At 43.0% G+C, this 15,715-nt stretch overlaps 1 protein-coding gene across 1 annotated transcript in view; it reads right to left on the bottom strand.

Annotated features, from left to right (window-relative positions):
• TAF2 (TATA-box binding protein associated factor 2) overlaps positions 1–15,715 on the bottom strand; it is a 164,737-nt gene that overhangs the window by 93,761 nt on the left and 55,261 nt on the right. The window contains exons 13-15 of the mRNA XM_073632181.1: positions 13,856–13,970; positions 10,841–10,950; positions 7,427–7,492 (exon numbers count right to left, since the gene is read on the bottom strand). Coding sequence (XP_073488282.1) covers positions 7,427–7,492; positions 10,841–10,950; positions 13,856–13,970 — 291 coding nt within the window. The remainder of the gene's footprint in view (positions 1–7,426; positions 7,493–10,840; positions 10,951–13,855; positions 13,971–15,715) is intronic.

Genomic DNA, 15,715 nt, shown 5'->3' with positions numbered 1-15,715 from the left:
AGTAAAGCAGGAAAGGGTCAGAACCCTTGTTAGGTTTTCATAGCCGCGTGCGTATATTTCTACAGTGCCTTGAAAAAGTATTCATACCCCTTGCATTTTTCCAGATTTTGTCATCTTACAACCAAATACGTAAAAATATTTTATTGGGATTTTATGTGATAGACCAACACAAAGTGGCACATAATTGTGAAGTGGAAGCAAAATGATAAATGGTTTTCAACATTCTTTACAAATAAATATCAGAAAAGTGTGGCGTGCATTTGTATTCAGCCCCCATTACTCCGATACCCCTAACTAAAATCTAGTGGAACCAATTGCCTTCAAAAGTCACCTAATTAGTAAATAGAGCCCACCTGTGTATAATTTAATCTCGGTATAAATACAGCTGTTCTGTGAAGCCCTCAGAAGTTTGTTAGAAAACCTTAGTGAACAAACAACATCATGAAGGCCAATGAACACACCAGCCCAGTCAGGGATAAATTTTAGGAGAAGTTTAAAGCAAGGATAGGTTATAAAAAAATATCCCAAGCTTTGAACATCTCACGGAGCACTGTTCAATCCATCATCCAAAAATGGAAAAAAAAAAGGAGTATGGCACAACTACAAACCTACCAAGACATGGCCATCCACCTAAACTGACAGGCCGGGCAAGGAGAACATTAAGCAATCAGAGAAGCAGCCAATTGGCCCATGGTATCTCTGGAGGACCTGCAGAGATCCACAGCTCAGGTGGGAGAATCTGTCCACAGGACAACTATTAGTCGTGCTCTCCACAAATCTGGCCATTATGGAAGAGTGGCAAGAAGAAAGCCATTGTTGAAAGAAAGCCATAAGAAGTCCCGTTTGCAGTTTGTGAGAAGCCATGTGGGGGACACAGCAAACATGTAGAAGAAGGTGCTCTGGTCAGATGAGACCAAAATGAAGCATTTTGGCCTAAAAGCAAAACGCTATGTGTGGCGGAAAACTAACACTGTACATCACCCTAAACCCACCATCCCCACGAGAAACATGGTGGTGGCAACATCATGTTGTTGGGATGCTTTTCTTCAGCAGGGACAGGGAGGCTGGTCAGAGTTGATGAGAAGTTGGATGGAGCCAAATACAGGGTGATCTTAGAAGAAAACCTGTTTGAGTCTGCAAAAGACTTGAGACTGGGGCGGAGGTTCACCTTTAGGCAGGACAACGACCCTAAACATAGTCAGAGCTACAATGGAATGGTTTAGATCAAAGCATATTCATGTGTTAGAATGGCGCAGTCAAAGTCCAGACCTAAATTTAATTGAGAATCTTGTTGCAAGACTTGAAAATTGCTATTTACAGACGCTCTCCATCCAATCTGACAGAGCTTGAGCTATTTTGCAAAGAAGAATAGGCAAACATGTCACTCTCTAGATGTGCAAAGCTGGTAGAGACATCCCCAAAAAGACATGTAGCTGTAATTGCAGAGAAAGGTGGTTCTACAAAATATTGATTCAGGGGGGCTGAATACAAATGTACGCCACACTTTTCACATATGTGTAAAAAAAAATTGGAAAACCATTTATCCTTTTCCTCCCACTTCACAATTATTTGCCACTTTGTGTTGGTCTATTACATTAAATCCCAATAAAATACATTTACGTTTTTGGTTGTAACATCACAAAATGTGATTTCAAGGGGTATAAATACTTTTTCAAGGCACTGTATCTATCTATCTATATAAAGCTGTGGGTGGTCCTTTGGTCCCTTGTTCCTAGTAAGATCAGCGGAAACAAGCCACGGATGTTGGCAATACTGGTGAGAGTTCAACTGCAAAAAAAAAAAAAAAAAAAAAAAGGGTAGGATGCAGCAAAGAAATGAGCAAAGGCTGCAGGGACCACGAGGTATAAGTGTCTTTTAAAGAATATGTTACGCCAGAATTTCATATTCCGGTTACGTGCTTGCTGTTATCATGTACTTTTATCCTGTTCTTTGTATTGCTTCCTTCGTGCAAAATCCCTGGTGTTCCTGCCAAGCCCCTACGCTTTCCTATTAAAAACTGACCACGCCAGGCAGTAAGCATAGCCTGGTCAGTTCTCTAGCTTATCAGACTTGCCCTTACACACCCCCCCCGCACAGATTTTCCCTGAGAAGTTCAGTGTGCTTCTGCTTCTCCTCCCCCAGCTCTTACGCAGCTGAGAAATAGGGTATATGATCACTCAAAAAAAAAAAAAAAAAAAAAGGGAGAAAAAAAAGTATTTATTTATTTTTATATCTATATACAAATGTTTTGCCTTTCATTTCTATTTTAAACTGAATGGGTTTTTTTTTTTTTTTTACGAGGTGTTTACAATCACTTTAGTGGTACCTGCTTCTAGGTAAGTTTGCATCAATGAACATCAAAGAGGTACCCAGTCTAGTTGTTTGCACAGGCGTGCACTGCAATTACGTCCAAAAGACTATGAGTTAAGAGACTAGTGCAAATGATCCATGGAACATGAAGGGCTGCATAAATCAATGGTGTTATATACAATAAATGAATAAAATGAAGAACTTAATAACTTGATGTCATTATTGGCCAGGTTGCAAAGTATGGGGGCCCCCTGGGGCTTGGCGGGGGTCCAACATGTGTGGTCAACTGAACTTTTCTACAGAATCATGACGTTTATTACAGCGATAAAACCTTGTAACATATGTCTTCCACATTGGCCAGTCAGGCTTTGAACATCACATATGTATCCAATTTAATTCAATTTTTTCAACTCATCGTCTCTATGAAAATGTAAAAAAAAACTGCTTTCTAAACATGGAAGACACTTAAAGACAATGCAGACGGATGCCGATTTCTGCATTAAATTAACCCAATTATCTGTATGCATAGAGCCACCATCTACCATGGTTCTAAATTTGCACTTGTAAGTTCAGAGATTGCCAGAAAAGGCACGTGAGAGGAATCTCAAAGAAGGGGAGAGGCACATGAAATGTTCTGGGATGCAGGAGTGTGTGGAAGCAAAGATGACAGTCGGTGGTTAGACAGTGCAAGTTTAAAAAAAAAAAAGTAATGATCAAATATTACCCCAAAGCAATGAGCATAGGAACTTGTTAGGAAGAGTTTTCGAGCTGCTGTGATCAATGTTCTTTAAAAGACCAACCTACCTACATTTCATATATCTGTAATATAAAGACACCATTACACAGATGTTACTGATCTCAGAAGACAGACTCCATATGGTAGTGATTATTACAGCAAATGAAAGAACAGGGAAAGACCACCCTATGAAACACAACTTATCATGAAAGTACGGACCACTCTTACAAGAAGACACTGAAGATTTACTAAAACCGGAGCACCTAGAGAATGCATGAAGGTAAAAAGACTTATGACTTTAGAACAACTTTAAGTTTGAAAACAAGTTTTGAAATTACATTATTATATTAATGCTTATATGAGATTTCAGAAACTCGTTTTAGATCTACTTAGTTTCCAGGGACTCTCATTCAACCATGCTCTCTCTTGTGCATGGCGCTGGTAACTGATATAATAAAGTGATCATATTCTTATGCACATAAATTCTGAAGCCCCCTAATTATCTGCTGTACCGCAGGTGATACCTTCCTTACACTTTAGGAAACATTGTCTGATAAAGTCAGTAAAAGGAGCCTTTTGGAAAACTCTAAGTTCTCACTTTAGAATGTTGTCTACTGTATTCTCAAGCACTATGGAGAAGATTTACCAAAACTGGAGCACTCAGAATCTGGTGCAGCTCTGTGTGGTAACCAATCAGCATCTAACTTCAGTTTATTCAATTAAGCTTTAACAATAAAACCTGGAATCTGATTTGTTTCTGTGCAGAGCTGTACCAGATTTTGCACTATTCAGTTTTAGTGAATCTCCCCCAATGAATGCTTGTGAAAAACAGGACAATATACATTCATAAGATTTTCGTACTGGAGATCTTTCCCTTCATTTTTGGGGCTTATGGAAAAAATAAAAAAATAAATCTAAGAGGATTTTTGCACTCACCATAAAATCCTTTAGGCTGAGTTCACACTGGATGCCGATGCGGCTCCCAGCAGGGGTCCTGTGCATCCCCGTTCACCATATTAGCCCGAATTTTGGGCTGAATTCATACCTGAACCGGACCAAAAGACGCACAGGGCTCCTGTACAAATTCACACCAGAGCCGCATCGGAGATATGTGAACAGGCTCCATAGAAAGCCGGTCACATTCTCCTGCTATTGTGAATTGGATGCAGGGATCTCGTATTCAATTTGAGTGTGAACCCGGCCTTACTTGGAGTCCATTGAGGGACGTTTTCAGCCTTCGGCTTATACTGCTGCCACCAAAAAAGTTGGAGACTGACAAAAAAGGTAGGCCAGCCCAGGATAACCCCTCCCACTACAATCAAGCCTCAGTTTTGTAGCAAAGTAAAACAGAGAGCATGATCATTAACACAGAGGGGTGGGACCTTTGTCCAACAGCAACAATACACTAAAGGGCCGTAAACACGGTCTGAATTTCGAGCGGCATCATGTGTACTGACATTCGGCCTCTGTGTACTGCAGATGGTCCGACAAGGGAAAATACCAAAAAAGGGTGTGCCAATGGCTGAGAGCACTGACCGATGTGTTCTGGCGGGGGGGGGGGGGGGGGGCCTGTCAGAACACAATGGCTCAGCGGGGGACATCACTGTACTAACATCAGATTGTTAGTACAGTGGCTTCTTTCAAGCCCTTAACTTTTTTTTTTTTTTTTTTAATTCAGACAGCTGGGTTGAACGGAAAAAAAACTGTTAGTGTGTACCAGGCGCTTAAGAGGCCCACAAAAAATAAAATAAAAAATACAATAGATCTGGGGATTGCTTGTAGATCAAAAATCTGTCTGAAAGGACAGGATGCCTAAAGGTGGCATCAAAAGAAATATAGATATCCACCAGGTAAAATCTGTTGCACATGTAAACAGGAGACTAGGTGGCAGTCTTGCAAATCTTGGAAATAGTAACCTGATGCCAAGAAGCACTCACAGGTCTACTAAAGTACACATTGATAGGAAAGGGTGGAACCTGATCCTTAAGACGTAAGCTTGGATGATGACCTGCCTGGGCCACCTAGAGTTGATGAAATGAGAAGTCGGTGCACACTGAGGTCCATCCTCACACCCTGAACCACTGTGAGTCAATAGAGGGGAGGTTCCTTTTGGTGAGCCGGAGCTGAACAGAGGAAAGAAAGAAGGATGTCCTGCTTGAGGGGAAAAGAGAAATGATCATAGGCAAGGAGAAAGTCCTGGGCCTTACTATTATCTTGTCCTAATGCAAGGATCCCTTTCTGGTTTTGCACAAGGGCGCTTTCAGACAGGCAGTAATGCCCAACGCCCACTGGAAAACAACCTGCTGTGGATGGCTTTAAGAGGGCGGTATAGCAACAGCTGGCAGGTATTCAGGAAGCACTGAAAGGCGGTAAAGAGCTTGTAGAGTGTGTGTCATTCCAACAAGAGGATGATGTCAGTGCTCAATGCCCACAGCATTCACTCATTCTTTGACAAAACTGATGGAAGTAGGGAATAATGGTGGAACAATGAGGTAGCTCCCAGTGTTTGGCCTGACTGGCCTACACACTAAAAGAATCTTCAGTGACAGAGCAAGCGCTGTGTAATACCGGCGGCTCTGTATCTTTTACCAGAGCAGAGTCTGAAAAGCACCTTAATGTGGAACCCAGTGCCCCAAGAAAACTTCTAGGTTATTCCTGCAACATCCAGTCCAGCAGAAAGGTTGAGGATGATTGTGCTGAAAAACTGCAGTCGAAGAGACAAAGCTCAAGCAATGATGTAAAGAAAAGTCTTGATTGAAGAAAAAAAATCAAAGTAGAAAAAGAAAAAGTACTAGCAATAAAGTTAGTTTTTAACTATAGCAAAACTGTAGAAAAGATGTCCATCCTCGAAGGACACAAGAAAACTAGCATACTACTGAGGCATGCTAGTAATAGGTGGAATTAACCTTGGCTGGCCTACAGCATTTTTTTCCCCTTGATTGCCAGCATCTATTCCTCCTTTTAGGCAGCAGCAGTATAACTGGAAGGTTAAGATTTCCTGTGTCCCTCAATGGACTATAAAAAAGTTTTGTTGTAGAATTATAATTGTTCAGGCTTTTGGTACATAACTGTGTCAAATTAAGGAACCCTGCAGTTAATTATATTGCTTAAAGTGGAACTTTAGTCAGAAAATGAAGTCCTGCTAGATCACTTCATGCTGGCCCCTTTTGCAGGTATCGCTATGTAAAATATAAAAAATAAGTGTCAATACTGTTTAAAATCCAGTAATACACCGTCTCACCCTGCTCTATACATTCTCAGTTGTTCTCAATTTTTAGGCACTGCCAAGTTTGTAGAGGCCGATCATCTGACAGCCTTAAAGCTGAAATAATCCCGCTTATCCTTTACAGCCAAGGAAGCTGCTCGAGTTTGTCCTGTCTACACTTCCTGCGTCACCCCAAGCAGTCCCCACTGTTCTTAACTTGCACTACAGAACAATTGGTCTCTAACAAGTTGGTAGGCCTGAGCAATTTCAGTCCACAAAACAGTATGCAAAATGGCAGCCTCCAGCAAGAAGAAACCGGAGCAATGCTGGAGGCAATTTACAGTACTTTTTTGCAATTTTGGATGCATAATTATTAATAAGGAATGTATGTTCCCTGCTAAAGAGCATTATTTTTTTATCAAGTTCTTAAGGGTAAAGTTCCGCTTTAAGGCAGAACTATACTCACCTTGGCTCCAGTGATGCGACATCTCAGAGCTTCCAGCCCAGCCGCTGACATCTTTGGGTGGCTGGCTTCTAGGTCCCGATTACCAGCTGATTTCAATGACTGGGCGGGGATGACGTCACTCCTGCGCATGCGCGGAAGTTGAGTGAAATTTGGCAAGGGCGGACAGGCAGGTAAGTGTCATGCAGCAGAGACAAAGCATGTCTCTTCTGCATTAAAATTTCCCACCTATTTTATTTTTGGCCTAAAGTTCCACTTCAGCTAAGCAGGAGTTGGGAGACCGTATGAGGTCAGACAGATGATGCGATAGCAACTGTAAGACTTTAGGTTACCTGACTCTTGACTCTCAAGCTAAAAAAATAAAAAAATAAACAAACTAGTAAACAAAATTTCAACAAATGAGTAAGCCAGCACATGGCTGGGAATTTTAAAACAAAACATTAAAAAGCTTCAATAAGCCATATAATGTTATCAGCAGCTCTAGAGCACGGCCGCGATGGCACAGTCCGTTCAAAGCCCAGTGCGCATGCACCGGTGAGGTCACGTCGGTGCACATTTAGGAGATATTTACTACACCTGCAGGTAAGCCTTATTATAGGATTATAGGCTTACCTGTAGGCAAAAAAAAAATCAACCGCCTGACTTTACTACCACTTTAATTATGCCAATATTTTATATAATAAGCAAAAAAAAAAATAAAAAATCAACTTACTCCATTGCAGAAAGGTCCATGTCAACTTCTTCCCCATTCATCAGTGGAATTTTCTTCTTTTTATTTCTGAAGGTAAAATGAAAATAAAAAAACCTATTGAATATGTCGATAATCTAAGCAGCAGAACATGGAAAGGGGTGAGATTAATTGAAATACATCACAGTAGGGCTCTGAGGTAAGAATAATTGTGGAAATCAAATGTAATAATATGTTCCACCAAAATAAATGTCACCAACATATTTCTATTGATGGAGAGCAGTGCTTGTCCAGCCAGCAAATGATAATTCATAGAGAAGGTTTTTGCATTGGTCATATTTTACTAATGAGCAGGGCCCTCTGATCCCTCCTGTATTGATTTGTATTGTACTTGTACTGTCTGCCCTAATGTTGTAAAGTGCTGCGCAAACTGTTCGGCGCTATATAAATCCTGTATAATATAATAATAATAGAGATGCAATCACTCTGTGATCCTAGAGCAGGGGTCTCCAAATGCTCCAAAGGGCCAGTTTACTGTCCTTCAGACTGTGGAGGGGCCAGACTGAGGCCAGTGGAAGTAAACAATGCCCCATCGTTTGTGTCAGTGGGAAGAAATGCGCCCCATCGTTGGTGTCAGTGGGAGGAAATGAGCCCCATTGTTGGTGTCAGTGGGAGGAAATGAGCCCCATCGTTGGTGTCAGTGGGAGGAAATGCGCCCCATCGTTGGTGTCAGTGGGAGGAATTGCGCCCCATCGTTGGTGTCAGTGGGAGGAATAGTAGTACCCCATCGTGGGGTCAATGGGAAGAATTGTGCCCCTTTGTTTGTGTCAATAGGAGGAATATTGTACCTTCATTTGTGTCAGTGGTAGGACATATGACCAACTGTTGGTGTCAATTCCTCCCAATAATACCAACAATGGGGCACAAGTCTTCCCACTGACACCAATAATGGGGTACTATTGTACCCCATCATTGATGTCAGTGAGAAGAAATGTGCCCCATTGTTGGTGTCATTGGGAGGAGGTGTGCCCCATTGTTGGTGTCATTGGAAGGAATTGTGCCCCATTTCTGGTGTCAGTGGGAGGAATTGTGCCCCTTCATTGGTGTCAATGGGAGGACATATGCCCAGTTGTTGGTGTCTGTGGATAAATGGTGCCCCAAGGGCTGGATAAAAGCAAGCAAAGGGGCACAGTTTGGAGACCACTGTCCTAGAGTAAAGCCCAACTGTCCCTTAAAATGCTGAGGTGGCAAGTTTACCTGGGTTGTAGAAGATACACAGACATAAAAATGTTGCTAAATGCAAAGTAACAAGCTAAATCAGGTAAAAGATGACTGTAGCCACCTAAAAGAACAGCTTCACTTTTAGCAGAGTTGCCCTTAACAGCTCCACCTCTTCCTCAGTGTAATCCACAGAACTAAATATATAACCTTCAGCTCTGCCCTGCCTGGCACAGCATCTCCATTGTCTAAGCTTATGGTGTTCCTTATTCACAGAGGCAAGCAGCCATCTAGAAAAGTAACTGAATGAGGCTGCTGTACCCATAAGCATTAGGCACAGTAACTGGCTTGGACTTTTTTAGGTAAAGGCTGTGTGTTGCGCCAGCCAAGGCCACTCAGTGAAGACTGTCAAAGTGTGTGGGTTACACTGATGAAGTGGAACTGTAAATGGACAACTTCACTTAACAACCAGCAACATATCGGTATGTCGCTGGAGTGCAAGGCTGATATCTCGGTCATCGCTGCAGGGATGACTAAGCTATAATTTTTTTACAGCACTTACAGATCGCTCCAAAACTAAAGGAGCAGGGGTGCTAAAGGGAAGGGGTAAGGAATTTCACCAAGAGTAGGAACCATTTGCTTCTTTAAAGTGAAACTTTAGTAAGAAAATTAAGTCCTGCTAGATCACTTCAGGCTGGCTCCTTTTGCAGGTATAGCTATGTAAAACATAAAATAAGTGTCTATACTGTTTAAAATCCAGTAATAAACTGCTTTACCCTGCTCTGCACATGCTCAGTTGCTCTCTATTTTTAGGCACTGACAAATTTGTAGAGGCCGATCTGCTGACAGCCTTAAAGCGGAATTAAACCCTCCGATCCTTTACAGCCAAGGAAGCTGCTTCAGTTTGATCTGCAACTGCCATGGTTCTGCACATGTGATCAGTTATGACTCCAGCCATTTGATGGTTTTATTGAGAAAACAAGCAAATGTGACAGTTAGCAGTCCTGCTTTTCTAGGAACATTTTTATAAAACATTATATCAATGGGTTTGCTGTTCAGGGGCTCTGGGCTTCAGTAAAATGGCCACCTCTAGAAGGAAGAAACCGGAGCAATGCTGGAGAAAATTTACAGCACACACTAATTTTGATAGCATTAATAGTAATGTGGAATGTATGATCTTTGCTAAAGAACATTATAGTTGATCAAGTTGCTATGGGTAAAGTTCCGCTTTAACGTGCCAAATACAAAACCAGAAGAGAACTGCTGAGAAGGCTCAATGTCCAAAGCACCAGAGAACAGTTGAGAGGGTTATACAATTGTAACTGTTCTAGGTAAATGGAAATGGTGGAATGGTAAAACTGTTGCTCTCCATATAAAAGCATTTCAGTTTGACTGCCATTTATATTCAAATCAGTGCTTAAAGTGGTTGTAAACTCTGTTACACCACTTACACCTACAGGTAAGCCTACAAAATAAGGCTTACCTGTAGGTACTGTAAATATCTGCTAAACTTGCACTGTTTAGGAGATATTCACTATATGCGCTGCTGCTGACGTCATCGGTGCATGCGTACTGAAGAAACAGCACGCTCATGCAGTTTCTGCAGTACCCGTGCCGTGACTGGTGGCACCCGCGCGCATGTGTGGGAGTGACGTTATCGTGGCTCCGGCCAATCACAGCGCCGGAGCCCACGAACCCGGAAGTAACTCCAGTTAAAGATGTCGGTTGTGGGAGCGGAGTGCGGGTGGCACTGCAGGGCATCATTCTAAGGTAAGTATTTCATAATGAGCTAGCATGCCATGCATCCTAGCTCATTAAGCATTTGTCTTGCAGTTTGTTTGTTTTTTCGGAGGTTTACAACCTCTTTAAGGGAGTGTTCCTTTAAAACTAAACCTGGAGACATTATTCTTCTGTACCTTGTTCAAAGTTAAGACAGCAGGTTATGATCAGTCCATGTGTATAGGCTGCCTTCTGTTTATAGAAGATTAAACATGTGTTAAGGAACAGGATCCCCGATGGGCAACAAAGTGGAAACACATGTGCTATTAAGACACTTAAAACTGTATCAACATTGAGGAAAGATGTAATATAGGGTTTCAAGCATGGCCTGCAGTGCTGTATATCATTATAGATTTAAAACACACAAAGGAAATGAAAACAAAGAGTAGGGCAGACATGGGACAGGAGGCCCTGACTGAACCATCGGTCTCCACTGATCACCTTCTGCTTTTCGAGTGACAGGGAATGTCATGTTTCAGGCTGTTCTCTTCAATCTGTAAAGTGTGGTTAAATGATCCATCCAGCTCTTGAACTGTTACTTTAAGGGGGCCCTAAGAAAGAATACAAAAACATATTAAGCCATTAATAAGCACAGAGAATCGAGTTTCGAAGAAAGTTCTTTTACTTTCAACCTTTTCCATTTGCATCTAGCTGTCAACTCTCGGGGGTTGGGCCACTTGCACCACTGTTGATTCGCTCCATCACAATCAGAATCCTGGCAGCTCAGTAAATTCTACAGTGCAAAATCTATATTGTCTACATTCCAGCATATACAGTGTCTAAATCTAACGCGTTTCGGTCAAGACAACCTTCTTCATAGCATCTTGAGTAAGGCTGCCTTGGCCAAAACGCGTCAGTTTTTTAGACACTATATATACTGGAATGTAGCCAATAAAGATATACTGAGTTGCCGGCTTACTGATCACGTTATATATGGGACAAAACTTCTGAGCGTGAATAGAGAGTTTCAACCATCAAAGTCTGGACGATGCACTTGAGCTGGGGTATGCTATCTACTTTTATTCACTGTTGATTAGCTATTCCTGATGTCTTCTAAAGCAGTTAAAGGAGAAGTATAGCCAAGGCTCGTGTGGCTGTACTTCTCCTATGGATCACAGGAGAGCAATTAGTTTTGCACTCCTGTGACCCGTTTTCAGCAGAGAGCAGTCTGAAGTCCGCTCTCTGCTGACGTCACAGGAATCAGTCCAGGCACCACGACAATAAAGTCTGGATCCGCCCGGTGCCTGGACTGATGGCACTCTCAGCCTCTCAATGAGCCGCTGAGACGGCCGTTCCCCGCCCCTCCACAGCTCAGCGCTCCAGTGAGCGATGAGGAGCAGAGAGGAGAGCTGCTGATTGACAGTCAGCAGCTCTCCACTTGAGGACCTGTGAGAACTGAGCCATCAGCGATGTTCGATCGCTCGGTTCTCAGTGCAAAGGCGCCGGGGGACCAATGCTACATCCACCTAGGTAAGTATGAATGGGCAAAAAAAAGACAAACCCATACTTCTCTTTTAAAATATATCTAATGCCAGACTAAGGCAAGCTCATTTTTCTAAATTTAATTTTCTTGGCAATTTTAGATGGGTAGGGCGCTATGTTATTAGATTACCTTGCCATTTAGTACAAGGTCTGCTACAAGTAGCATTGATGTACTTAGCTCTTTGCTCTTCCCTCCTATCAGAATGTCATTTGTTAGCAAAAAAGCACAACTGACTGGCTCTTTGTCCGGCTTCTCCTTCTCCCAGTCTGAGCTGTGTTGTGCAGAGGATTGCAAGATGCTGATACCAAAGACATTTCAGGCACCTATACAGCTTTTTGTATTCATTTCTGTATTTTATATCTTTCTGAAAAGCATCTTTTTCTCTCAGTGAAGAATGCTGCTTCCTGACCTTCCCCTTCCGGTACTTCATGATGTTATAGCTGATTAACAGCCACACACCTCATCACAAGTGCCCTCACATAGCTTTGTACTACAGAAGAAGAATCGGGGCTTGTCAAATCATATAGGTTACTGAGTGCTGATTACTGAGCACACAGTCTAAAGTACAATGCAGTTCAGTTGGCATCAGAGACTAACACTGCGCAACTGATGTAACAGGAAAGACAATGGTGATGGAGGTCGTTAGCAGAATGACAATCTCACTGCATATCAATTTTTCCATTTTTTTTACAGAAAGGGTTTTTTTTTTTTGGGTATAAATAACTTTTCTATCTAATCCACAAGATGCAATGAAATCAACAAAAAATAGTATACGATAACTCTTTGATGAATGGTGAAATCTGAATGAAAGTCAATGATGGGCAGGAAATCAATGGACAGCCAACCAGGGATGCACTTCAGCAGCACTTCATATGAGAGAAGCAAACGATGGTAGAAATATAAAAACAAATGAAGGCGCTTCTAAGAGCAGTAGAGCAGGGCTTATTACATCGAAATCAATTAAAAACACTCACAGGAATCAATCTGAAAATAAGTGTCCCCCCACTGGCCAGCGGTGTGGAGTGAAATCTCTGGAATGCAGGAAGAAGCAGGAACCAGGGTGGACCACAAGCTCTCTGAAATGACGTCAAGGGGGCGGGGACACGTCAAGGGGGCGGGGACACGTCAAGGGGGCGGGGACACGTCAAGGGGGCGGGGACACGTCAAGGGGGCGGGGACACGTCAAGGGGGCGGGGACACGTCAAGGGGGCGGGGACACGTCAAGGGGGCGGGGACACGTCAAGGGGGGCGGTGACACGTCAAGGGGGGCGGGGACACGTCAAGGGGGGCGGGGACACGTCAAGGGGGGCGGGGACACGTCAAGGGGGGCGGTGACACGTCAAGGGGGGCGGTGACACGTCAAGGGGGGCGGTGACACGTCAAGGGGGGCGGTGACACGTCAAGGGGGCGGTGACACGTCAAGGGGGGCGGTGACACGTCAAGGGGGGCGGTGACACGTCAAGGGGGGCGGTGACACGTCAAGGGGGGCGGTGACACATCAAGGGGGGCGGTGACACGTCAAGGGGGGCGGTGACACGTCAAGGGGGGCGGGCACACATTTTGGGGCATGCACATTAGCTCCTTCTTCACAGCCATGGGGAAATTGATGAGCTTAATTTACCAGTTGATTCCTGTGGGGGTTTGTAACCATTTTTGATGTATTAAACCCTGATATACTGCAATGTACCTCAACTCCAGTCCTCTAGTACCCCCAACAGGTCATGTTTTCAGGCTTTCCATTATTTTGCACAGATGATTTGATCAGTTTCACTGCCTTAGTAATTACCAGAGCAGTTTCATCTGAGGGAAATCCTGAAAACATGACCTGTTGGGGGTACTTGAGGACTGGAGTTGAAAAACACTGATCTACTGCACTTAGAAGAGCCTTCTTTTGCTTTTATTTTTCTACGAGATGCAAAGAAAACCCATCAACCCTTGGATTTCTATTACACCAAGAGAAACGTAGGGCTTACCACATATTTCTGGGTTCCCGGGGAGGTGAAGTCCTGCTTAATCTCCAATTCCAGAACATTTCGCTTTCTGTTAAAAGCAAAGCTTCCGTAAAACTTAACAACGCTGCTCTGGTCTCTGGACGGCAGAGTTAAGGAGCTCACACAAATATAACAGAATGTAAAAGTTACCCGATGGGGCTGATTTATTAAAAGGAATAGTGCTCTCAATATAGAGCGCTCCTACAACAAATTATATGAATTTTATATATAAAGTACAAAGTGCATTATTCACAAACACAACTGTCCACAAGCCCCCAATCACATCGACATGATTTGACCGGCAATGGCACCATCCCAATCGGTGCAATCCCGACTTTGAGGCACCTCAACGATTTCCAAAAGTAGTTCCTGCACTACTTTTGGAAAAATTTGGTTTCCATAGACATCTCTGCATGAACCCGCACAGATTTTCTCAAGTCATCCCCGAAGTTGGACTGAAATGCGGATTTGAAATTGTGTGAGTTCAGATGAAGTTGCACAATCTCAAAGCCGCGTTCGATGTGAACGAGGGAGGGCTAAACATGCTACAAAAAAATGGCCATTCAAAATGCTAATTTTAGGCGTCCTTTTGAGTGTAATACAAGGCTTGACAAATTTGCTTTGAATCTAGGAACCAGCTAAAAAAAAAAAAAAAAAGTTAGGAGCCAGTTTTTTTTAAACATCTTCCCGAAGGTGAGCGTTTTTTGCACACATTTATAAAAAGTAATTTTAGGCCTGAAGATTACATAAAAGCCCCAAACCTTATATATTTTCTGAAAGCAGACACCCTAGAGAATAAAATGGTGGTAGTTCAGATTTTTTTGTGTCACACAATATTACCACATTGGTTTAGGAAACACAAAAGTTTAGCTATGGGACAGGAAGTGAAGGGAAATCTCCCCAATGGAACACAAGTGATGAAAAAAAATCTGACAGGGGTTATTACCCTCCCTAAGGCTACTTTTCAGGCATTTTAGCGCTAGAAATAGCCTCTGAAATGCGTCTGAAAAGTGCCTCCCATTCATTACAGTGTGTCTTTTCACACTGGGGTGGTGCGCTTGCAAGACGTTACAAAAAGTCCCGCAAGCAGCATCTTTTTTTAAAGCCCTGAAAACGAGAATTTTGACAATTTTTTGGAGGTAAAAAGTGCCCTGCTAGCGGACGAAAAGCGCTGCTAAAACACTGCACAAACGAGCAGCGCTTTAGTGCTAACAGCCAGGCACTGCCAGTGTGAAAGGTGTTTTACTCTATCCAAAATAAAAAAAAAAAAAAAGTGTGGTGTGAATCAAATGAGTGTTTTTTATAATTATCAATCAGCTGCTGCACCTGCAGGACTCTATTGAGTAAAGTTGCAGGGTCTGCATGCCTTTAGCCGTGATTTATGCAGGGGATGCTCAAAATCTAATTTGAATGCAGCACTGCAACAGCCATGATCTCTTTCATGTCCCAGTCACCACTGCCAATATCTTTGCCCCGGTCATATTCAAGATTCAACAGTCTTGGTTGACCAGTATGAGGATGTCTTAACTACTGTGCATGGAAATGGGAGTCAAAGGAGAAGTATCTTCTTCAAAAGTTCTTTTGGCAATACTTCTCCTATGGTCACATAGTGCAGCATTCTGTGAGCCACATTCAGAAAACAGCCCGTCTGTCCAGGTTCTGGAAGGATCCCGACAATAATGTCCGGATCTGTCCAGATGCCCGACAGGCAGCTGTCTCAGCCTCAGTGGGCCACCAAGAACCTGAGCCAGCTGTTCTGGCCCCTCCACAGCCCAGCATTCCAGTTAGTGCTGGAAGAGAAGAGCAGCGAACATTGACTGAAAGACACCGCTCTGTGCTCAG

The sequence above is a fragment of the Aquarana catesbeiana genome, linkage group LG05 (assembly GCF_042186555.1).
Source record: "Aquarana catesbeiana isolate 2022-GZ linkage group LG05, ASM4218655v1, whole genome shotgun sequence".
Lineage (NCBI taxonomy): Eukaryota > Metazoa > Chordata > Amphibia > Anura > Ranidae > Aquarana > Aquarana catesbeiana.
The sequence above is the reverse complement of the archived record's forward strand: the minus strand, read 5'-3'. Positions and strand labels throughout refer to the sequence as shown.